The following is a 24,818-nucleotide window of genomic DNA, read 5'->3' as shown; positions in this document are numbered from 1 at the left end:
AAATAATTCGCATATCATTGTCCATCCATCCATCCATTTCCTACCGCTTATTCCCTTTCGGGGTCGCGGGGGGCGCTGGCGCCTATCTCAGCTACAATCGGGCGAAAGGCGGGGTACACCCTGGACAAGTCGCATATCATTGTATTCCATTTATATTTACATCGAACACAATTTCCCTACTCATATGGAAACAGGGTTTTGTAGTTGTCTGCTTTTGCCAATAAACCTGCCAAGTTATATGGAAAGACTCTCACAGTCTTTTAGTCATTCCAACAGTGTGTTTGGAAAAAGCTCTAAGTCGTGAGTAGTTTTAAGATGCCTCGGGCCAGTTATAATATGCAGTAAAGTCTTGAAACTGATCCTTGTTGCAACCCGGACTTGGCACACGCTTCCCTTGGTCAATCTGAGAAGCACGATTGTCTTGTATTTCTGGGGCCCTCGTCTGCCCTGTTGCTTGCCTGTGGGAGGACTGCTGGCCTAAGGACATGCAGTCGGCGTCTGTAAGCACATAACTGCGATATTTCATCGGTATGTTGCTAAGTATAACATACCTGGCCTCCTGGCAGTTCAATCTGAGATGCCACAGAGCCTCTTTGACCAATTAGTGTGAGACTACTGGGTCGGATTCAAAACTCCTGTTGAGAGTTGCCAGGCAGATCGAGCCAGCCCAAACAAACTGCAGGCTTAACCACAAACACATCATTAAACTTACTCAAACTTTAACCTCTTGGTCTCCTCTCTGTTCCCACATACAGCTGCCCTGAATAAAACCCTGCAGCTTTTGAGGATTTTTGTTGCTGAAATGTGAAAAGGTCTTTTTTTTTTTTAGCTTTCTCACTGCACACATTGCTTTTCCTGTCATTGGACTCCTATAGTAACTGTTTTTACACCTCTGAGTTGTTACCGTATTGTTTTCACCTGCCTCTTATGTTCGGGACGCTCACCTGTTGCTAATCAAGACACATTATTTAAGCCTGCCTTTGCCAGTCAGTCGGGCTGGTTTCTTTCTGTTACGGCTGGGTTTACGCAGCTTGTTCATTCTCCCGGGACTCAAACGGATGACTCCGGACAGGACTTGCAAGTAGCAACATGATTTAATCTTCCCCCTGGAAGAGCTAGACAAAGTGGCTGGAGATAGGGAAGTCTGGGCTTCCCTGCTTAGGCTGCTGCCCCCGCAACCCGACCTCGGATAAGAGGAAGATGATGGATGGATGGATAAGAAGACAGCCTGTCGTTTCGTTTTATTTGGCCATTCTAATCCAGTAATTTCCAGCAGTTACCTCACCCTCTGAGAAGCATCTGTTTTACTAATGTTTTCCAAGGTTGTAAAAATGTGTAGAATAAAAAATGACATTTCAACATTTCAGTCAACAAAGATTTGTGTCAGCCTGCGACATATATAGTCATTTTGATAGTAGGCTAATACAGAAACTTATATAATGCGTTGCCCATATTATAGCACTTATATAAGGCTTTTGACATTTTTACGACTCCACACAGAATTAGTTTTTTTTTGTTATTTTTGGTCCATTATTGCTCCTTCATCATTTTGGGTTGCCGAGCCCTGACCTAACCATTGGAGAGAGACAATGACAATAAGTGGTCAGACCATTTTCACTCCATCAATGATAAAAACAGACATTTCTGTTGGACACCACAGCAATAAAGCAATCAATAAAGAATGTCTGCCTTTAGAAACATGATGTGACCTCTAATAACTTCCAATAAAAGCAGTCATATTATCTCTAGAAACAGGTTGCCATTACATTAAAGCAGGAGACAAAACTGACAAATGTTACATGAACATTTGTTTAGCAGTTCCTCAAAAAAACGTCATGCTATTCAACAACGAATCCACTGTCAGTAGCCTTTTGTGGAAAATGTGAGGAATGTGAGATTATCCAAGGAAAGTAAATGAAAAAAACCCATTTATTTAGTCGATTTATTTTCCACTTGCAAAAGTTATGGGTTATTATTTAGTTGCAGCACCAGTTAGGCCTTGGAAACTAATCAACGAATGGTCACATACAACATATTAATCAATCAATCAATCAATCAATGTTTACTTATATAGCCCTAAATCACTAGTGTCTCAAAGGGCTGCACAAACCACTACGACATCCTCGGTAGGCCCACATAAGGGCAAGGAAAACTCACACCCAGTGGGACGTCGGTGACAATGATGACTATGAGAACCTTGGAGAGGAGGAAAGCAATGGATGTCGAGCGGGTCTAACATGATACTGTGAAAGTTCAATCCATAATGGATCCAACACAGTCGCGAGAGTCCAGTCCAAAGCGGATCCAACACAGCAGCGAGAGTCCCGTTCACAGCGGAGCCAGCAGGAAACCATCCCAAGCGGAGGCGGATCAGCAGCGCAGAGATGTCCCCAGCCGATACACAGGCAAGCAGTACATGGCCACCGGATCGGACCGGACCCCCTCCACAAGGGAGAGTGGGACATAGGAGGAAAAGAAAAGAAACGGCAGATCAACTGGTCTAAAAAGGGAGTGTATTTAAAGGCTAGAGTATACAAATGAGTTTTAAGGTGAGACTTAAATGCTTCTACTGTGGTGGCATCTCGAACTGCATTACAAAAATAATATTCATGTATTTGTGACTTTCCCAGAATTATTTATGATTTTTTAATTTATTTTTATTTTTTTTACCAAGCCACAGTCAACACATACAAACAAAATTCCACCTTAATCACATTCCTGATGGAAACCCAGACCTATTTTGCAGAAAGAAATGGAGTAATGGAGCTGACTGAGTGATGGAAGAAAAGCAGCAAGACTTGGACCAGCCTGTCCTTAAAACATTTTGAAAGACTTAAATGTTGTCCTTGCAACCAATGCACTTACAAAAGTAAAAATATTTTAAACCCAAAACCATTGGGTCAAAAAAGACATCCAAAATATTTATTGTCTATACATGAGCAACATCGATGGTTGTGGTATCTACAAAACCCAAACCCAGTGAAGTTGGCACGTTGTGTAAATCGTAAATAAAAATAAAATACAATGATTTGCAAATCATTTTCAGTCCATTTTCAATTGAATATACTGCAAAGATTAGATTAGATTAGATTAGATTAGGTTAGATTAGATAGTACTTTATTTATTCCATCAGGAGAGTTCCTTCAGGAAAATTAAAATTTTCAGCACAATCCCATTCAAGATCAGACAAACATTACAGGGAGACAGAGCAGGATGGCTGACGGGTCTGCCGGCTTCCAGCGCCCCTTACAAAAAAGGTGAGATACAGGTAAACAAGGTGGGGGGGAATGGGAGAAAAAAATAGAAGATTAAAATAAAATAAAAAAAATCGGTCTAAGCCTGGGCCCTGGAGAGGGGGTGCAGACTGAGGCCAAGGGGGAAAAAAAACAACTCATAGCCATAGTAAGAGGGAAACATCAAACATCAAAGAACACAAAGGACATTAAAGACATTAAAGCAGCAGATACAACCAGACACTTCTACATACAGCTATGAATAAAAAGTAAAATAAACATATCCATTGTGGTGGCCTCTGTGTTGTTCCACGCCATCGTCTGCTAGGGTGGAAGGAGCATCGCCAGAGAGAGGAGCAGACCCAACAAAGCAACCAAGACAGCCGACTTCACTCTCGGCCAATGTCCAGTCCGAATGGATGAGCGAGGATACGTCCAAGGTGACTGAGGTGTCCGACGCCTGCTCACCCAACCAAGACACCGCGAAGCCTCTCCGTCCCAGCGCTCAGTGCTAGCTCCGCAGCCCTTTCCCCTCATCCACATCTCCTCCAGTCCCTCCAAACAGATTCCGGTGTGGCAGAGACCCGGCAGCTGGTCTCCAAGGCCAAAAGGCTCCCATGAGGCGGATCCAGAAATCCACAAAAAAGCACCACAGAGGTCACGAAAGTGCCACACCTTGTCACACAGTCCCAAAGGGTCCCGGACCAAAAGGCAAGAAAATATAATAACACATGAAAACAAAAGGGAAACACAAAAGGATGACAGAAGAGCACAGAGCTCCTGCCAACAGCAGCAGAATCAAAGGCAAGATACTTAACATTTGAACAGGAAAATGATGTTATTTTTGTGAACATTAGCTCTTTTGGAATTTGATGCCGGCAACATGTTTCAAAAAAGCTGCCACAAGTGGCAAAAAGACTGAGAATGTTGAAGAATACTCATCAAACACTTATTTGGAAAATCCCACAGGTGAACAGGGTAATTGGAAACAGGTGGGTGCCATGATTGGGTATACAAGCAGCTTCCCATGAAATGCTCAGTCATTCTCAAACAAGGATGGGGTGAGGGTCACCACTTTGTGAACAAATGCCTGAGCAAATTGTTTAGGAACAACATTTCTCAACCAGCTATTGCAAGGAATTTAGGGATTTCAACATCTACGGTCCATAATATGATCAAAAGGTTCAGAGAATCTGGAGAAATCACCGCAAGATCACAGGTAAGAGCAGCCAAAAATGAGTTTCCTCCGTCGGGTGGTGGGACTCTTCCTTAGTCCTTTCATTCCGGAGGAGCTCAGATTTAGCCACTGCTCCTCCAAATTTTTGAGGAGCCAGATGAGGTGTTTCGGGCATCTGGTCAGAATGCCCCTCGGACTCCTCCCTGAGGAGTTATTTAGGGCGTGTCCGACCGGTAGGACACCACGGGGAAGACCCAGGACACGGAGTAGAGACTGTGTCTCCCAGCTGGCCTGGGAATGCCTCGGGATCCCCCTGGAAGAGCTGGACGAAGTAGCTGGTGAGAAGAAAGTCTGGGCTTCTCAGCTGTCGGGATGGTTCACTTCCCCTTTGGTCTGGATGACACGCTGTCGAATATCTCCAAAAACAATTTGAAATGTGGACTCGTCAGACCACAGAACACTTTTCCAATTTTCATCAGTCCATCTTAGATGATCTCGGGCCCAGGGAAGCTAAGCTTTGCATAGCAGAGCTTTAACTTGCACTTACAGATGTAGCGACCAACTGTATTTAGTGCCAGTGGTTTTCTGAAGTGTTCCTGAGCCCATGTGGTGATATCCTTTAGAGATTGATGTCGGTTTTTTGATACAGTGCCGTCTGAGGGATCGAACGTCACGGTCATTTAATGTTGGTTTCCGGCCATGCCGCTTACGTGGAGTGATTTCTCTAGATTTTTTGAACCTTTTGATGATATTATGGACCGTAGATGTTGAAATCCCTAAATTTCTTGCAATTGCACTTTGAGAAACGTTGTTCTTAAACTGTTTGACTATTTGCTCACGCAGTTGTGGACAAAGGGGTGTACCTCGCCCCATCCTTTCTTGCGAAAGACTGAGCATTTTTTGGGAAGCTGTTTTTATACCCAATCATGGCACCCACCTGTTCCCAATTAGCCTGCACACCTGTGGGATGTTCCAAATAAGTGTTTGATGAGCATTCCTCAACTTTATCAGTATTTATTGCCACCTTTGCCAACTTCCTTGTCATGTGTTGCTGGCAACAAATTCTAAAGTAATGATTATTTGCAAAAAAAAAAAAAAAAGTTGATCAGTTTGAACATTAAATATGTTGTCTTTGTATCATATTCAACTGAATATGGTTTGAATAGGATTTGCAAATCATTGTATTCTGTTTATATTTACATCTAACACAGTTTCCCAAATCATATGGAAACGGGGTTTGTAATTCACTTCATTTTTTGGTTTACTTTAGGAAAAAAATCTTAGCATACATTAAACATATGTTTTGTTATCGCAAGTTTGTCCTTAAATAAAACAGTGAACATACAAGACAACTTGTTTTTTAGTAGTAAGTAAACAAACAAAGGCTGCTAATTTAGTCTGCTGACATATGCAGTAACATTTTGTGTCATTTTCTATTCTATTATTTTGTCAAAATTATTAAGGACAAGTAGTAGAAAATTAATTATTAATCCATTTGTTCATTTACTGTTAATATCTACTTAAATTTTTCTTTTAACATGTTTTATCTACACTTATGTTAAAATGTAATGATCACTTATTCTTCTGTTGTTTGGTTGCTTTACATTAGTTTGGATGATGCCACAAATTTAGGTATCGATCCGATACCAAGTAATTACAGGTTCATACATTGGTCATATTCATAGTCCTCGTGTGTCCAGGGACATATTTGCTGAGTTTATAAACATAAATGAAAAATAGAAAAATAATAATAATATCGTGATGCTACAAAATATCAATGTAATTATAGTAGTATCGCCAAAATACGCTCTTGTACTTGGTATCATCCGGTTCCGGGTCAACGTGAATTACTGCTCGCTGACTGCTCTTGTTGCAAAAAAGCTAAGTATCGTTCTATCTGTGTGCTTTTAACTGTTTTGCAGCTTTATTTACAACTTCTCGAACATATTTAAGAGTTCCATTTAACTTGCAAATCACCCGATCTCTGTCTCACCACTCCGCCCTCAGCTAGCTAGCTGCTAAGCTAACGAGGCTAGCGGAGAATGGCAGCGCCGGTCTGAAGGAAGCTACCCCCCCGCCACCGTGACCACCACTTCCCGAAGACAGCTGGCACTCCACTCGGCGACGGAAAGTTTCTGTGAGTATGGCTTCCTGCGCTTCGTGCACTTTACTCATGGATAGGTTGGCTTTGCTAGAGAGCCGTGTCCGCCAGTGAGAGCAGTGTAATTTCGTAACTTTAGATGTTGTGGACACATCTGCTAGCGTTACCTCTAGCGAGCTAACTAGCCCAGCTTGTAGCAGCCCTAAGCGTACTACAAGCTACGGTGTACCGATTGAGACGCATAACAGATTTAGCCCTTTAGCTAGTCCTACACCCCAGTCTACCGGGCACCACTCTTTAGTCATAGGGGACTCCATCACCCGAAACATAAAGCTTAGCAAACCAGCCACAATTAAGTGTATTCCCGGGGGCAGAGCACCTGACATTGAAGCTAATCTTAGGGAGCTAACTCGCAACAGGCCTAGTAAACACGTACGACAGGCTAACCGCACCACTAGTTATGCGAATATAGTAATACACGTTGGCTCCAATGACGTTAGGATGAGACAATCAGAGATTACAAAGAGAAACATAGCCAGGGCTTGTAATATCACTAGAAAGATGTCCAGGCATCGAGTAATTGTCTGTGGCCCCCTGCCTGGGAGAGGCAATGATGAGAGATATAGCAGATTAGTCTCTCTTAACAAATGGCTGGATATCTTCTGTAGACAACAGGGATTTACGTTTATTGATAATTGGCCCTCTTTCTGGGGCAAACCTGGCTTGCTGAGGAGAGACGGCCTTCACCCTAACCAGGAAGGCGCTATCCTCTTGTCTCGGAACATAGATTTCGCATTGAGCCACATTTGACTAACTGCACTAGAGCAATCCCGGTCACAGGCAATTATAGAGCCTGCTAGCCTGGGTATGGAGTCAGTTAAATTAGAACTAGCCAGCGCCAGGCTGGATGATCCCTGTACACATAGCAATTTTCGTAGAATAATACACAACTCACAAAATGTTATTTCTGCTATGACTATGACTACGTCAGTTAGACATGCGTTCTACTGAGGTGGCAAATTATGATGCGTTCAGTTTATCGCAGCACCAAGTAGACAATCTGAAAATTCCCGTTATATCAATTCCTAGATAAGGTCGTAATTATTTTAAGTACACTGCGCATAATAAACGCAACATTATTAATATTGTTACTACGGATAATTTTATCAACAACTCCTTAAAACAGCCCACTACCTATAATATTGGCTTTCTAAACATCAGATCTTTGTTTCCCAAAACGTTATTAGTTAATGAGGTCATTAAAGACAACAACCTTAACGTCATCGGTCTTAGCGAAACCTGGCTTAAACCAGACGACTTTTTTGCGATAAATGAGGCATCCCCTCCTAACTATACGAATGCGCATATTGCCCTTCCCCTTAAAAGGGGGGGGGGGGGGGGGGGTCGCACTAATATACAACGAAAACTTTAACTTTAGTCCTAACTTAAATAATAAATATGTATCGTTTGAGGTGCTTTCTATGAAGTCTGCCACACCGCTGCCTCTGTGCCTGGCCGTTATCTACCGCCCCCCAGGGCCCTATTCCGACTTTATTAGTGAATTCTCAGAGTTTGTTGCTGATCTAGTGACGCACGCCGATAATATAATTATAATGGGGGACTTTAATATCCATATGAATACCCCATTGGACCCACCATGCGTGGCGCTCCAGACTATAATTGATAGCTGTGGTCTTACACAAATAATAAATGAACCGACGCATCGCTACGGTAATACGATAGACCTAGTGCTTGTCAGAGGTATCACCGTTTCCAAAGTTATGACACTCCCGTATACTAAAGTAATGTCCGATCATTACCTTATAAAATTCGAAGTTCAGACTCATGTTCGGCAAGCTAATAATAATAATAACTGCTATAGCAGCCGCAACATTAATGCTGCCACAACAACGACTCTGGCTGACCTACTGCCCTCGGTAATGGCACCGTTCCCAAAGTATGTGGGCTCTATTGATAACCTCACTAACAACTTTAACAACACCCTGCGCGAAACCATTGATAGTATAGCACCGCTGAAGTTAAAAAAGGCTCCAAAAAGGCGTACGCCATGGTTTACTGAAGAAACTAAAGCTCAGAAATTATTATGTAGAAAGCTGGAACGCAAATGGCGCACGACTAAACTTGAGGTGCGCCGTCAAGCATGGAGTGATGGTTTAATAACTTATAAACGCATGCTTACCTTAGCTAAAACTAATTACTACTCAAATCTCATCCGCATTAATAAAAACGATCCAACATTTTTGGTTAGTACGGTAGCATCGCTAACCCAACAAGTGACTCCTTCCAGTAGCTCCACCCATTCGGCAGATTACTTTATGAAGTTCTTTAATAAGAAAATTGAACTTATTAGAAAGGAGATTAAAGACAATGCGTCCCAGCTACAACTGGGTTATAGTAACACAGATACGACTGTATATAGGGCGGATACTGCAAATATCCAAAATAGTTTCTCTCGTTTTGATGGAATAACATTAGAATAATTGTTACAACGTGTAAATGGAGTAAAACAAACAACATGCTTACTTGACCCACTTCCTGGGAAACTTATCAAGGAGTTTTTTGTATTATTTGGTCCATCAGTGCTAAATATTAGAAACGTATCACTTTCCTCTGGCACTGTTCCCCTAGCATTCAAAAAAGCGGTTATTCATCCTCTCCTTAAAAGACCTAACCTCGATCCTGACCTCATGGTAAACTACCGACCGGTGTCTCACCTTCCCTTTATTTCGAAAATCCTCGAAAAAATTGTTGCAGAGCAGCTAAATGAACACTTAGCGTTTAACAATCTATGTGAAACCTTTCAATCCGGTTTCAGGGCAAATCACTCTACGGAGACAGCCCTCGCAAAATTGACTAATGATCTATTGCTAACGATGGATTCTGATGCGTCATCTATGTTGCTGCTCCTCCATCTTAGCGCTGCTTTCGATACAGTCGATCATAATATTTTATTAGAGCGTATCAAAACACGAATTGGTATGTCAGACTCAGCCCTGTCTTGGTTTAACTCTTATCTTACTGACAGGGTGCAGTGCGTCTCCCATAACAGTATGACCTTGGACTATGTTAAGGTAACGTGTGGAGTTCCCCAGGGTTCGGTCCTTGGCCCTGTACTCTTCAGCATCTACATGCTGCCGCTGTGTGACGTCATACGCAAATACGGTATTAGCTTTCACTGCTATGCTGATGACACCCAACTCTACATGCCCCTAAAGCTGACCAACACGCCGGACTGTAGTCAGTTGGAAGCGTATCTTAATGAAATTAAACAATGGATGTCCGCTAATTTTTTGCAACTTAACGCCCAAAAAACGGAAATGTTGATTATCGGTCCTGCTAGACACCGACCTCTATTTAATAATACAACTTTAACATTTGACAACCAAATAATAAAACAAGGTGATTCGGTAAAAAATCTGGGTATTATCTTCGACCCAACTCTCTCCTTTGAGTCACACATTAAAAGCGTTACTAAAACGGCCTTCTTTCATCTCCGTAATATCGCTAAAATTCGCTCCATTTTGTCCACTAAAGACGCCGAGATCATTATCCATGCGTTTGTTACGTCTCGCCTTGATTACTGTAACGTATTATTTGCGGGTCTCCCCATGCCTAGCATTAAAAGATTACAGTTGGTACAAAATGCGGCTGCTAGACTTTTGACAAGAACAAGAAAGTTTGATTATATTACGCCTGTACTGGCTCACCTGCACTGGCTTCCTGTGCACTTAAGATGTGACTTCAAGGTTTTACTACTTACTTATAAAATACTACACGGTCTAGCTACAGCCTATCTTGCCGATTGTATTGTACCATATGTCCCGGCAAGAAATCTGCGTTCAAAAGACTCCGGCTTATTAGTGATTCCTAGAGCCCCAAAAAAGTCTGCGGGCTATAGAGCGTTTTCCGTTCGGGCTCCAGTACTCTGGAATGCCCTCCCGGTAACAGTTCGAGATGCTACCTCAGTAGAAGCATTTAAGTCTCACCTTAAAACTCATCTGTATACTCTAGCCTTTAAATAGACCTCCTTTTTAGACCAGTTGATCTGCGGCTTCTTTTCTTTCTCCTATGCCCCCCCCTCCCTTGTGGAGGGGGTCCGGTCCGATGACCATGGATGAAGTACTGGCTGTCCAGAGTCGAGACCCAGGATGGACCGCTCGTCGGGACCCAGGATGTATCGGTTGGGGACATCGCTACGCTGCTGATCCGCCTCCGCTTGAGATGGTTTCCTGTGGACGGGACTCTCGCTGCTGTCTTGGATCCGCTTGAACTGAACTCTCGCGGCTGTGTTGGAGCCACTATGGATTGAACTTTCACAGTATCATGTTAGACCCGCTCGACATCCATTGCTTTCGGTCCCCTAGGGGGGGGGGGTGGGGGGGGGGATGGGGGTTTGGGGGTTTGGGGGTTGCCCACATCTGAGGTCCTCTCCAAGGTTTCTCATAGTCAGCATTGTCACTGGCGTCCCACTGGATGTGAATTCTCCCTGCCCACTGGGTGTGAGTTTTCCTTGCCCTTTTGTGGGTTCTTCCGAGGATGTTGTAGTCGTAATGATTCGTGCAGTCCTTTGAGACATTTGTGATTTGGGGCTATATAGATAAACATTGATTGATTGATTGATTGATCATTACAGTGGATGTCAGGTGTAGATCCACCAATGGCGTATGTTTATATTCAGAAACGTTGTCTTTAGCGGTGACGCCGGTGAGCGACGGCGTGTAGTGAAGCATGTTTAGCTATTCCTCGTCCTGCAGGGATGATACTTGTAAGAAACTCACTATATTTGTCGCCATGGAGGCGACAAATAGTGATTCAGAAGTATCTAAAACACTGCTGACTGCGGATGGGCTAGTCGGGTTACTTCTAGACCTCCACCCTAGATCACACCTCACTCCAACCCACTTCTCCAAAGTGGGCTGGCTCAGGTTGGAGGACGGAGGAAAAAAACTTGCACTGAGCCTAGTCTATAAAATCCGCTACACCTCCCTGATACCAATGTACTTGTCAAACTAATTCCATAACGTAAATGACCGCCATAACCACAACACCAGGGGGAGCTCCACAAACCACGTTAAACCCAGATTCCGATCTAACAAAGGTCTTAACGCATTCTCCTTCTATGCCACATCAATGTGGAATGCACTCCCAACAGGTGTAAAAGTAAGTGCATCTCTATCCTCCTTCAAAACCGCACTAAAAGAACACCTCCAGACAACTTCAACCCTAGACTAACACCCTCCCTCCCTCTACATCCCACCTCCCCGGATTGTAAATAATCAAATGTAAATATTTGTTCTTTTGCTTTCTGAGCTCACTATGTTCACTGGTCACTGTACATATCCTACCAAGTCAGACCTACACTGTTACAATGTCGCTTTCTCTGATGATGCAATTGTTGATGACTGAAGTGCTGATATCAACCAAAGCTCCTCATCCCACCCCCCGGATTGTAAATAATGTAAATAATTCAATGTACATACTATGATGATTAACTTGTGTGATGACTGTATTATGTTGATAGTATATATTTGTACCATGAATTGATTAATTTGGACCCCGACTTGAACAAGTTGAAAAACTTATTCGGGTGTTACCATTTAGTGGTCAATCGTATGTCAATATGTATCAATATATACTGTACTCTGCAATCTACTAATAAAAGTCTCAATCGAGTAATCAATCGGACTTTAGCTGGTAGCTAGCAAGCCATGTCTTAAAGCAACTCTTCCTGAGGGCGATTCAGTGTTATAACTTCACCTTTATCGTTAGTTTTTAAGCCAAAATGTGTATGTTATCCCTTTTCTGTCTCCACACTGTCTGCTTGTAAGAACTCGGTATGTGTGCGCTGCCGAACATGCTCCTCTGCTCGTAAATCAGCAATGACACAACGTAACGATGCAGGGCTAAGGGACAGGTACTTTTTAGAGGCGGTGTAGTACGAATATGATTCATTAGTATCACGGTACTATACCAATATTTACCCTACAACCCTATTATAGACTGTGGCAAAGACAGATTTAGAATGTAGGGTCTGGAAGTTTTGAGACTCATCTAAGGCAGGGGTCACCAACCTTTTTGAAACCAAGAGCTACTTCTTGGGTGATGATTAATGCGAAGGGCTACCAGTTTGATACACACTTAAATACATTTCCAGAAATAGCCAATTTGCTCAATTTACCTTTATTATATGTATGTATATATATATATATATATATATATATATATATATATATATATATATATATATATATAATGGGCATCTCTGTCTGTCATTCCGTCATACATTTTTTTTCCTTTTATGGAAGTTTTTTTTTTAGGGAATAAATGATGAAAAAAACACTTAATTAAACGGTTTAAAAGAGGAGAAAATTACATTTTGAAACATAGTTTATCTTCAAAATTCAACCAAAAAAAAAGAAGAGAAAAACTAACTAATTCGAATCTTTTTTTTTTTTAAATAAAAAAATAATTTGTGGAACATCATTAGTAATTTTTCCTGATTAATATTAATTTTAGAATGTTGATGACCTGTTTTAAATAGGTTAAAATCCAATCTGGATTTTGTTAGAATATATAACAAATTGGACCAAGCTATATTTCTAACAAAGACAAATCATTATTTCTTCTCAATTTTCCATAACAAAATTTTTAAAACAAATTCAAAATACTTTGAAATAAGATTTAAATTTGATTTGACAGATTTTCTAGATTTGCCAGAATATTTTTTGGGAATTTTAATCATAATAAGTTTGAAGAAAGATTTCACAAATATTCTTCATTTAAAAAAACAGAAGCTAAAATGAAGAATTAAATTAAAATGGATGTATTATTTATTATTACAATAAAAACATTTATTTACTTGAACATTGATTTAAATTGTCAGAAAAGAAGAGGAAGGAATTTAAAAGGTAAAAATGTATGTGTTTAATAATCCTAAAATCAATTTTAAGGTTGTATTTTTTCTCTAAATTTGTCTTTCTGAGAGTTATAAGAAGCAAAGTAAAAAATTCAATGAATTTATTTAAACAAGTGAAGACCAAGTCTTTAAAATATTCTCTTGGATTTTCAAATTCTATTTGAGTTTTGTCTCTCTTAGAATTAAAAATGTCGAGCAAAGCGAGACCAGCTTGCTAGTAAATAAATACAATTTAAAAAATTGAGGCAGCTCACTGGTAAGTGTTGCTATTTGAGCTATTTTTAGAACAGGCCAGCGGGCGACCCATCTGGTCCTTACGGGCTACCTGGTGCCCGCGGGCACCGCGTTGATGACCCCTGGTCTAAGGGCAAATTCCAGCACACTACTTTGCTGTGGCTATGATTTGACCTTGAAATTGAAACTGAATAGAGTTTTTAGGGGGGTATAGCTCGGTTGGTAGAGTGGCCGTGCCAGCAACTTGAGGGTTACAGGTTCGATTCCCGCTTCCGCCATCCTAGTCACTGCCGTTGTGTCCTTGGGCAAGACACTTTACCCACCTGCTCCCAGTGCCACCCACACTGGTTTAAATGTAACTTAGATACAGGGTTTCACTATGTAAAGCGCTTTGAGTCACTAGAGAAAAGCGCTATATAAATATAATTCACTTCACTTTAATTTGATCAAAATACCTTTGCCATACCTAATTTTAGGCAAAAATGTCATGAATGTCATATCCATCCGCAAAGTTTTTACTGTATATTGTCTCAGGACTGGTTTTAGAGCCTTATTCCTCCAAATCATAAACAATGGCGCATGACATTAAATTTTGCCACATGCATGAATAAATAAACTACTCCCAGCAGGGGGGGAACCTTTTTGCTGAATTAGTATAAAAGGTAGGTAACCTAAAACTTGGGTGGACGGGGCAGACGATAAACAAGCCAAAAGGTCATAAGCTGAATACTCCCCGACATAGAAAACTACAGAGAGGGTAAAGTAATAAGAAAAGTCATCTTAGCTGGAGAAATGTTATTGCTATTTCGGGGGTGTTTCCTTACACTCTGCTTGTTATTCATAATGCAGTCTCAACACCGTTTCTGCTTCTGTGGTGGAAATCACACAATGACTGATACTGATTGCTTTATTTTCTCAATGTGTACCCACCTCTTGCGTTTGTTATTGCAGAACAGGGGGATATGCTCAATAGACGTGCAGAGGGGGCGAAGTTCCGCCTGCACAATCTGAATGTTCCCTTTCTAATAATTCAGAATCTTGTGGGGCTCCTCTGGCATGCAGGATGGGAAGGTGCAATGGGGTCTGAACGCTTTGGACCCATTGGAGGTGATGGGTCATTTTGGTCCCGGACGGGGTATTTGTGAGAAACCGAGGACCACAGACGTATTTCAACAAAGAGTTGAGTCAGTGGCCTGGTGGTTAGAGCATGGGTGTCAAACTCTGGCCCGTATTTTCATTTGGCCCTTGAGGCAATATCAAATTAACATCAGAGCTGGCCCGCCGGTATTATACATCATACCGCAACATTTTCAGCAGGATAATTTGCGCGAAATTTAAAATTGCAATTTAGTAAACTAAACCGGCCGTATTGGCATGTGTTGCAATGTTAATATTTCATCATTGATATACATCTTGCCGATTGTATTGTACCATATGTCCCGGCAAGAAATCTGTGTTCAAAGGACTCCGGCTTATTAGTGATTCCCAAAGCCCAAAAAAAAGTCTGCGGGCTATAGAGCGTTTTCCGTTCGGGCTCCAGTACTCTGGAATGCCCTCCCGGTAACAGTTCGAGATGCCACCTCAGTAGAAGCATTTAAGTCTCACCTTAAAACTCATTTGTATACTCTAGCCTTTAAATAGACTCCCTTTTTAGACCAGTTGATCTGCCGTTTCTTTTCTTTTTCTTCTATGTCCCACTCTCCCTTGTGGAGGGGGTCCGGTCCGATCCGGTGGCCATGTACTAATTGCCTGTGTATCGGCTGGGGACATCTCTGCGCTGCTGATCCGCCTCCGCTTGGGATGGTTTCCTGCTGGCTCCGCTGTGAACGGGACTCTCGCTGCTGTGCTGGATCCGCTTTGGACTGGACTCTCGCGACTGTGTTGGATCCATTATGGATTGAACTTTCACAGTATCATGTTGGACCTGCTCGACATCCATTGCTTTCCTCCTCTCCAAGGTTCTCATAGTCATCATTGTCACCGACGTCCCACTGGGTGTGAGTTTTCCTTGCCCTTATGTGGGCCTACCGAGGATGTCGTAGTGGTTTGTGCAGCCCTTTGAGACACTAGTGATTTAGGGCTATATAAGTAAACATTGATTGATTGATTGATATAAACTATCAGACTGCGTGGTCGGTAGTAGTGGGTTTCAGTAGGCCTTTAAGCCCATTAGGTGAAAATACATAATCTAGTGTGCCGTGGGAGACACAGTGGTGGAAAAACACTGGTTTAACACAAGTATCAAACATTGATACTTGTGTTAAACATAGGTCCCTTTTAAGACATTTTTTTTTTTTACTAGGAATTTCATTATTTTGTGTTTAGTTCAGGGGTCACCAACGCAGTGCCCGCGGGCACCAGGTAGCCCGTAAGGACCAGATGAGTCGCCCGCTGGCCTGTTCTAAAAATAGCTCAAATAGCAGCACTTACCAGTAAGCTGCCTCTAGTTTTTAAATTGTATTTATTTACTAGCAAGCTGGTCTCACTTTGCTTGACATTTTTAATTCTAAGAGAGACAAAATTCTAATAGAATTTGAAAGTCCCCAAAACTATTTTAAAGACTTGGTCTTCACTTGTTTAAATAAATGTATTTATTATTTTACTTTGGTTTTATAACTTCCAGAAAGACAATTTTAGACCAAAAATACAACAATTAAAAAGGTTTTTAGGATTTTTAAACACATATACCTTTTTACCTTTTAAATTCCTTCTTCTTCTTCTTTCCTGACAATTTAAATTAATGTTCAAGTATTTTTTTTTAAATTGTAAATAATAAATAAATTTTAATTTAATTCTTCATTTTAGCTTCTGTTTTTTCGACAAAGAATATTTGTGAGACATTTCTTCAAACTTATTATGATTGAAATTCAAAAACATTCTGGCAAATCTAGAAAATCAGGAGAATCAAATTTAAATCTTATTTCAAAGTGGATTTTAACCTATTTAAAACATGTCATCAAAATTCTAAAATTAATCTTAATCAGGAAAAATTACTAATGATGTTCCATAAATTCTTTTTTAAATTTTTTCCAAAAGATTCGAATTAGTTAGTTTTTCTCTTAATTTTTTTCGGTTGAATTTTGAATTTGAAAAATAGTCAAAATTGAAAATATACTATGTTTAAAAATTATCATTTTTTTTTTTTCGTGTTTTCTCCTCTTTTAAACCGTTCAATTAAGTGTTTTTTTTCATCATTTATTCTCTACAAAAAACCTTCCGTAAAAGGAAAAAAAATGTACGACGGAATGACAGACAGAAATATCAATTTTTTTTATATATATAGAGATGTATTTATTAAAGATAAATTGAGCAAATTGACTTTTTCCAGCAATTTATTTAAGTGTGTATCAAACTGGTAGCCCGTCGCATTAATCAGTACCCAAGAAGTAGCTCTTGGTTTCAAAAAGGTTGGTGACCCCTGGTTTAGTTTATAAGACTAGATTGGGGTCATCCTAGATGAAAAGTTGACATGGAAAGCGCATATAAAATCTCTTTATTTTGAACAAGGTTAAATACAGTTTCCCGTATAATACAATGAGAACGTTATATTGCTCAATTATTCTACCTTATTTCAATTATTGTGCAGAAATATGGGGAAATACATACCACAGTGTGGAGGACTTCTCCTTGCGGGTTCTTTTAGGACCAATAACTTTAACATTTGACAACCAAATAATAAAACAAGGTGATTCGTTAAACAATCTGGGTATTATCTTCGACCCAATTCTCTCCTTTGAGTCACACATTAAAAGCGTTACTAAAACGGCCTTCTTTCATCTCCGTAATATCGCTAAAATTCGCTCCATTTTGTCCACTAAAGACGCTGAGATCATTATCCATGCGTTTGTTACGTCTCGTCTCGATTACTGTAACGTATTATTTTCGGGTCTCCCCATGTCTAGCATTAAAAGATTACAGTTGGTACAAAATGTGGCTGCTAAACTTTTGACAAGAACAAGAAAGTTTGATCACATTACGCCTGTACTGGCTCACCTGCACTGGCTTCCTGTGCACTTAAGATGTGACTTTAAGGTTTTACTACTTACGTATAAAATACTACACGGTCTAGCTCCATCCTATCTTGCCGATTGTATTGTACCGTATGTCCCGGCAAGAAATCTGCGTTCAAAGGACTCCGGCTTATTAGTGATTCCTAGAGCCCAAAAAAAGTCTGCGGGCTATAGAGCTTTTTCATTTCGGGCTCCAGTACTCTGGAATGCCCTCCCGGTAACAGTTCGAGATGCTACCTCAGTAGAAGCATTTAAGTCTCACCTTAAAACTCATCTGTATACTTTAGTCTTTAAATAGACCTCCTTTTTAGACCAGTTGATCTGCCGCTTCTTTTCTTTTTTCTCCTATGTCCCCCCCTCCCTTGTGGAGGGGGTCCGGTCCGATGACCATGGATGAAGTACTGGCTGTCCAGAGTTGAGACCCAGGATGGACCGCTCGTCTGTGTATCGGTTGGGGACATCTCTACGCTGCTGATCCGCCTCCGCTTGAGATGGTTTCCTGTGGACGGGACTCTCGCTGCTGTCTTGGATCCGCTTGAACTGAACTCTTGCGGCTGTGTTGGAGCCACTATGGATTGAACTTTCACAGTATCATGCTCGACATCCATTGCTTTCGGTCCCCTAGGGAGGGGGGGGGGGGTTGCCCACATCTGAGGTCCTCTCCAAGGTTTCTCATAGTCAGCATTGTCACTGGCGTCCCACTGGATGTGAATTCTCCCTGCCCACTGGGTGTGAGTTTTCCTTGCCCTTTTGTGGGTTCTTCCGAGGATGTTGTAGTGGAGGACTTCTCCTTGCGGGTTCTTTTAGGACCAATAACAAGGCTGCAGAACCCGGCTGTCAGGTTGTACAAGTCTTTTTATTTTTGCTCTTTCGTGCAATGTCGTTCTGCTCGTGCTCCTTCTGGCTCGTCTCCCTCTGTCAGCGCTCCCTCTCTTCCCCCCTCATGGTCTCCCACGCTGCTAATAAAGAGACAGGTGATTAGATAACTCGTTCCAGCTGAGATATCTCCTCACATGTCCGTTGCTCCACTTAATGCGCACGCTCTGCCCACAGGGGACACGTGGACCACGCCCCTTCCACACACAGCAACATAATGCCTTTATTTCTTTTACAGAAACAAACAATTGATATTATTTTTAAAGTAGGATGTATAGACCACACACATCCACTCGTCATTAGGTCAGGATTATTAAAACTAAGAGACGTTGTAGAACTGCATACTCTATTAGTGATGTTCAAAGCTAGAAATAAAGTTATTCCGAAGGACTTACAAAAGATATTCATGTTCACGTCTGAAGATGAGAATCACAGAAGGCCGTGTGACTTTAAACATCCAAGAGCGCGAATACATTTGAAGCAAAAGTGCTTGTCTGTTGTTGGTGTGAGGGCGATGAACTCTCTAAAGCAGGGGTGTCAAACTCAAATACAGAGTGAGCTAAAATTTAAAACTGATCAAAGCCGCGGGCCAAGGTTGAACAAATTAACCTTTTAATAAGGACCCAAACAAGTTTTGCAATGAATATTGAACAAGCAAGGCTTAAATGGGGCAGCACGGTGGTACAGGGGTTAGTGCATCTGCCTCACAATACGAAGGTCCTGAGTAATCCAGGGTTCAATCCCGGGCTCGGGATCTTTCTGTGTGGAGTTTGCATGTTCTCCCCGGGACTGCGTGGGTTCCCTCTGGGCATTTGGGCTTCATCCCATGGAACAGGCATAGCTTATATAACGTAATAGTGCAAATCCATCCATCCATCCATTTTCTACCGCTTATTCCCTTTAGGGGTCACGGGGGGCGCTGGCGCCTATCTCAGCTACAATCGGGCGTAAGGCGGGGTACACCCTGGACAAGTCGCCACCTCATCGCAGAATAGTGCAAAATCAACTTTCAAAATACATCAGTGGTATATTAGATAAAATGTAATTAAAAAAATGAATGCCTCTTTTCTATTTGCAGCCTTCTGAGGTAAATATCAACATTAACTTTTTTCCACAGGCTAATAAATTCAAAAATAAAATAAAAAGGAGGTGGGCGGGGGTTTGGTAGTAGTATATTGTAGCGTTCCGGAAGAGTTAGTGCTGCAAGGGGTTCTGGGTATTTGTTCTGTTGTGTTTATGCTGTATTACGGTGCGGGTGTTCTCCCGAAATGTGTTTTGTCATTCTTGTTTGGTGTGGGTTCACAGTGCGGCGCATATTTGTAACAATGTTAAAGTTGTTTATACGGCCACCCTCAGTGGGACCTGTATGGCTGTTGACCAAGTATGTGTGTGTGAAAGCCGCATATATTATGTGACTTGGCCAGCACGCTGTTTATTTGGAGGAAAAGAGGACGTGACGGCATGTTGTAGAGGACAGTGCCTTTAAGGCACGCTCCCAATATTGTTGTCCGGGTGGAAATCGGGAGAATGGTTGCCCAGGGAGCTTTTCGGGAAGGGCACTCAACTTCGGGAGTCTCCTGGGAAAATCGTGAGGGTTGGCAAGTATGAGTATTAGCGGTGAATTTTGTGTTACCGGCGAGCCAGCTCCAATGTTAATTTGATATTGCCTCAAGGGCCAAATGAAATTAAACCGGAGGCCAAATGTGGCCCCAGGGCCACAGATTGACACCCATGCTCTAAAGAAAGACTTAGAAAGTTGCAAAAATATTTTTAAATTTAAAAAGACTTGCAAAAAGAGACAACTGTAATTTTATCAAACTGATTTTTGATTTTGATTGGACGTGTCCTTGTGAAAATTCTTAAATGAAAATTAAAAAGTATGTTGGAGTTTGGGTGTTGGTGGAGGGAACATTAATAAAACTGCAAACTTCCCAAATTAAGCTGGTGGGAATCTTGCTCAACCTCCCATGCAGGACTCACCTAACTCAAGCTCACTTTACTAAAAAGGGATGTCTTATAGTTGATTAAAGGCCTATTGAAACCCACTACAACCGACCACGCAGTCTGATAGTTTATATATCAATGATGAAATATTAACATTGCAACACATGCCAATACGGACTTTTTAGTTTACTAAATTGCAATTTTAAATTTCCTGGGAGTTTCTTCTTGAAAACGTCGCGTGATGTCACAGACTGTTAAGAAATATGAGCGCAGCGCACACACACAGCTAAAAGTCCTCTGCTTTAACGGCATAATTACACAGTATTTTGGACAATTTGTTCAATTAATATTGGAGAAGTCAAAGTAGAAACATGGGGTTTGGAAGCTTTAGTCTCTAGCCACACAAACACATGGTGATTCCTTGTTTAAAATTCCCGGATGTGAAACTCTACTATGGATAAGAGCGGTCAAGCGAACATGGATCCTGACCGAATGTCAACCAGCAGGTTTCGGTGAGAAAATTGTGGTAAAAAATCGCTTCTTACCGGAGATCAGCTGAGCTTGTGCCGACCATAAAGCTGCCGTCGACTTCCCTGTGACACTGGTGTAGGAGACACACACCTCCGACTATCAGGTACTGTTAAACTCACTAAAACACTAGCAACACAATAGAAAGATAAGGGATTTCCCAGAATTATCCTAGTAAATGTTTCTAAAAACCTCTGAATCCGTCCCAATGCAATCGTTTTTTTTTGTTTGTTTTTCCAGTCCGTCGCTATCAATATCCTCAAACACAAATCTTGCATCCTTGCTCAAATTAATGGGGAAATTGTTGTTTTCTCGGTCCGAATAGCTCTTTTTGTTGGAGGCTCCCATTAAAAACAATGTGAGGATGTGAAGAGCCATCAACATGTGACGTCATCGTCTGCGACTTCCGGTAAAGTCAGGGCTTTTCTCTAAGCACCGAAAGTTGCGAAAATTTATCGTGGATGTTCTCTACTAAATCCTTTCAGCAAAAATATGGCAATATTGTGAAATGATCAAGTATGACACATAGAATGGACCTGCTATCCCTGTTTAAATAAGACCATCTTAATTCAGTGGGCCTTTAATTATTATATTTAAAAAAAATAAAGTTTATGAGTTTGAACATCAAATATCTTGTCTTTGAAGTGCATTCAACTGAATATGGGTTGAAAATGATTTGCAAATCATTGTATTCCGTTTATATTTACATCTAACACAATTTCCCAACTCATATTGGAAACGGGGTTTGTATTATTAATAAAGCAAGTTCAAGTATCATTGGCAAATTTTCACCTATAGTCCCGGTCTTGGCACGCATGTGTGTCCTCTTTTTGGGATTTATGGTCAGCCTAAGGAATAATGGAAGTGTGAACTTTGCGTGGCTTGTATATATGCATGTTCGTGGAAAGAATTAAAAGAAATGATGATGATATGTTAAACCCAAACACTTATTAGGTGGGCTCTGTCCTCCGTCTCTCATATCAGGGATCAGTTTACATTATTCATACAGGGGAGGGTGTGACTTGTCCTGTATAAAACGAGAAAAGTTGGCGTAAAAGCAAATACAGATGGAGGAGGCCAATCGGTCCCCGTGAGTCTCCGCAACATCGCGGAGACTCGGACATGATTGATTGTTAATCAAGGCATATTTGATCAACAGCCATTCAGGTCACACTGAGGGTGGCCGTGTAAACACCTTTAACACTGTTACAAATATGCGTCACACTGTGAACCCACACCAAACAAGAATGACAAACACATTTCGGGGGAACATCCGCACCGTAACACAACAGAACAAATATCCAAGGACACAAGAACCCCTTGCAGCACTAACTCTTCCGGGACACTACAATACACACCCCACCCCAACCCCGATTACGTCATATCAAATATTCCACTTTGAAACGTATCTTTGGTGGAAGATTTTGCATATTTTGTGTGTTTGCCATTAAAAACATAGTCTTGTTTGACAAAAAAAAGGGCGGAAAACAAACAAAAAACAACATAAAAAGACTAAAACATTTTGAAATGAGGGACAGATGTGTGTTAAACCCAAACACTTATTAGGTGGGCTCTGTCCTCCGTCTCTCATATCAGGGATCAGTTTACATTATTCATACGGGGGAGGGTGTGACTTGTCCTGTATAAAACGAGAAGTTGGCGTAAAAACAAATGCAGACGGAGGAAGCGACGTTGCGGAGACTCGGACATGATTGCTTGTTAATCAAGGCATATTTAATCAACAGCCATTCAGGTCACACTGAGGGTGGCCGTGTAAACACCTTTAACACTGTTACAAATATTCCCCACACTGTGAACCCACACCAAACAAAAATGACAAACATATTTCGGGGGAACATCCGCTCAGTAACACAACATAAACACAACAGAACAAATAACCAAGGACACAAGAAACCCTTGCAGCACTAACTCTTCCGGGACAATATACACCCCACCCCAACCCCGATTACGTCACAACAAATATTCCACTTTGAAAAATATTTTGGGTGGAAGATTTTGCATATTTTGTGTGTTTGCCATTAAAAACATAGTTTTGTTTGACAAAAAAAGGGCGGAAAACAGACAAAAAACTAAAACATTTTGAAATGAGGGACAGATGTGTGTTAAACCCAAACACTTATTAGGTGGGCTCTGTCCTCCGTCTCTCATATCAGGGATCAATTTACATTATTCATACGGGGGAGGGTGTGACTTGTCCTGTATAAAACGAGAAGTTGGCGTAGAAGCAAATACAGATGGAGGAAGCCAACCGGTCCCTGTAAGTCTCCGCGACGTCGCGGAGACTCGGGCATGATTGATTGTTAATCAAGGCATATTTGATCAACAGCCATTCAGGTCACACTGAGGGTGGCTGTGTTAAAACACCTTTAACACTGTTACAAATATTCCCCACACTGTGAACCCACACCAAAAAAGAATGACAAACACATTTCGGGGGAACATCCGCACCGTAACACAACATAAACACAACAGAACAAATAACCAAGGACACAAGAAACCCTTGCAGCACTAACTCTTCCGGGACAATATACACCCCACCCCAACCCCGATTACGTCACATCAAATATTCCACTTTGAAAAATATTTTTGGTGGAAGATTTTGCATATTTTGTGTGTTTGCCATTAAAAATATAGTTTTGTTTGACAAAAAAAGGGCGGAAAACAGACAAAAAACTAAAACATTTTGAAATGAGGGACAGATGTGTGTTAAACCCAAACACTTATTAGGTGGGCTCTGTCCTCCGTCTCTCATATCAGGGATCAGTTTACATTATTCATACGGGGGAGGGTGTGACTTGTCCGGTATAAAACGAGAAAGTTGGCCGAAAAGCAAATACAGATGGAGGAGGCCAGCCGGTCCCCGTGAGTCTCCGCGACCACTCCTCCGTGTCCCCGTCGCGACCGTCTCAACCGGCGCCATGCCCGCGCTTCTCGTGCTGCACCTCGCGGCCACGCTGGCTGTTTCAGCCCGGTCGGTGGCCGCCGTGGGACCGCTGGTCCGGTGCGAGCCGTGCGACGCCGTGGCGCTCCTGCAATGCAAGCCGCTGCCCAAGGACTGCGCCGTGCGGGCGAGGGAGCCCGGCTGCGGCTGCTGCGTGACGTGCGCCCTGGGCCCCGGGCAGCCGTGCGGCGTGTACACGGCGCGCTGCGGCTCGGGCACGACCTGCCGGCACCGACCGGGGGAGAGCCGACCCCTGCAAGCTCTGCTGGAAGGACGGGGAGTGTGCACAAGCGAGGCGTCCCAAAGAGTCAATGTCATCGTCGTTCCGGCGCAAAAACAAGGTAGGCACTACTGTTGTAACGGTACCAATATTTTGGTACCGTTACTAAAATTATTTCGGTACTTTTCTAAATAAAGGGGATCATAAAAAAAAAAATACATTATTGACTTCATTTTAACCCAAAAATCTTAGGTTACTTTAAACATATGTTTGTTAAGTCCTGGTTTAGTTGGTGGAGTGGCCCGTGCCAGCAACTTGAGGGTTGCAGGTTCGATTCCTGCTTGTGCCATCCTAGTTACTGCCGTTGTGTCCTTGGGCAAGACGCTTTACCCACCTGCTCCCAGTGCCACCCACACTGGTTTAGATGTAACTTAGATATTGGGTGTCACTATGTAAAAAGCTTTGAGTCACTTGAGAAAAGCGCTATATAAATATAATTCACTTCACTTTAAGGCCTACTGAAATGAGATTGTCTTATTTAAACGGGGATAGCAGGTCCATTCTATGTGTCATACTTGATCATTTCGCGATATTGC

At 41.8% G+C, this 24,818-nt stretch overlaps 1 protein-coding gene across 1 annotated transcript in view; it reads left to right on the top strand.

Moving 5' to 3' along the window:
* The first annotated feature begins 23,885 nt into the window (after positions 1-23,885).
* The window catches only part of LOC133540819 (insulin-like growth factor-binding protein 3), an 80,477-nt gene continuing 79,544 nt past the window's right edge, over positions 23,886-24,818 (top strand). Inside the window, exon 1 of the mRNA XM_061883770.1 lies at positions 23,886-24,343. Coding sequence (XP_061739754.1) covers positions 23,980-24,343 — 364 coding nt within the window. The 5' untranslated portion in view covers positions 23,886-23,979. The remainder of the gene's footprint in view (positions 24,344-24,818) is intronic.

The sequence above is a fragment of the Nerophis ophidion genome, linkage group LG22, assembly GCF_033978795.1.
Source record: "Nerophis ophidion isolate RoL-2023_Sa linkage group LG22, RoL_Noph_v1.0, whole genome shotgun sequence".
Classification (NCBI taxonomy): domain Eukaryota; kingdom Metazoa; phylum Chordata; class Actinopteri; order Syngnathiformes; family Syngnathidae; genus Nerophis; species Nerophis ophidion.
The sequence above is the reverse complement of the archived record's forward strand: the minus strand, read 5'-3'. Positions and strand labels throughout refer to the sequence as shown.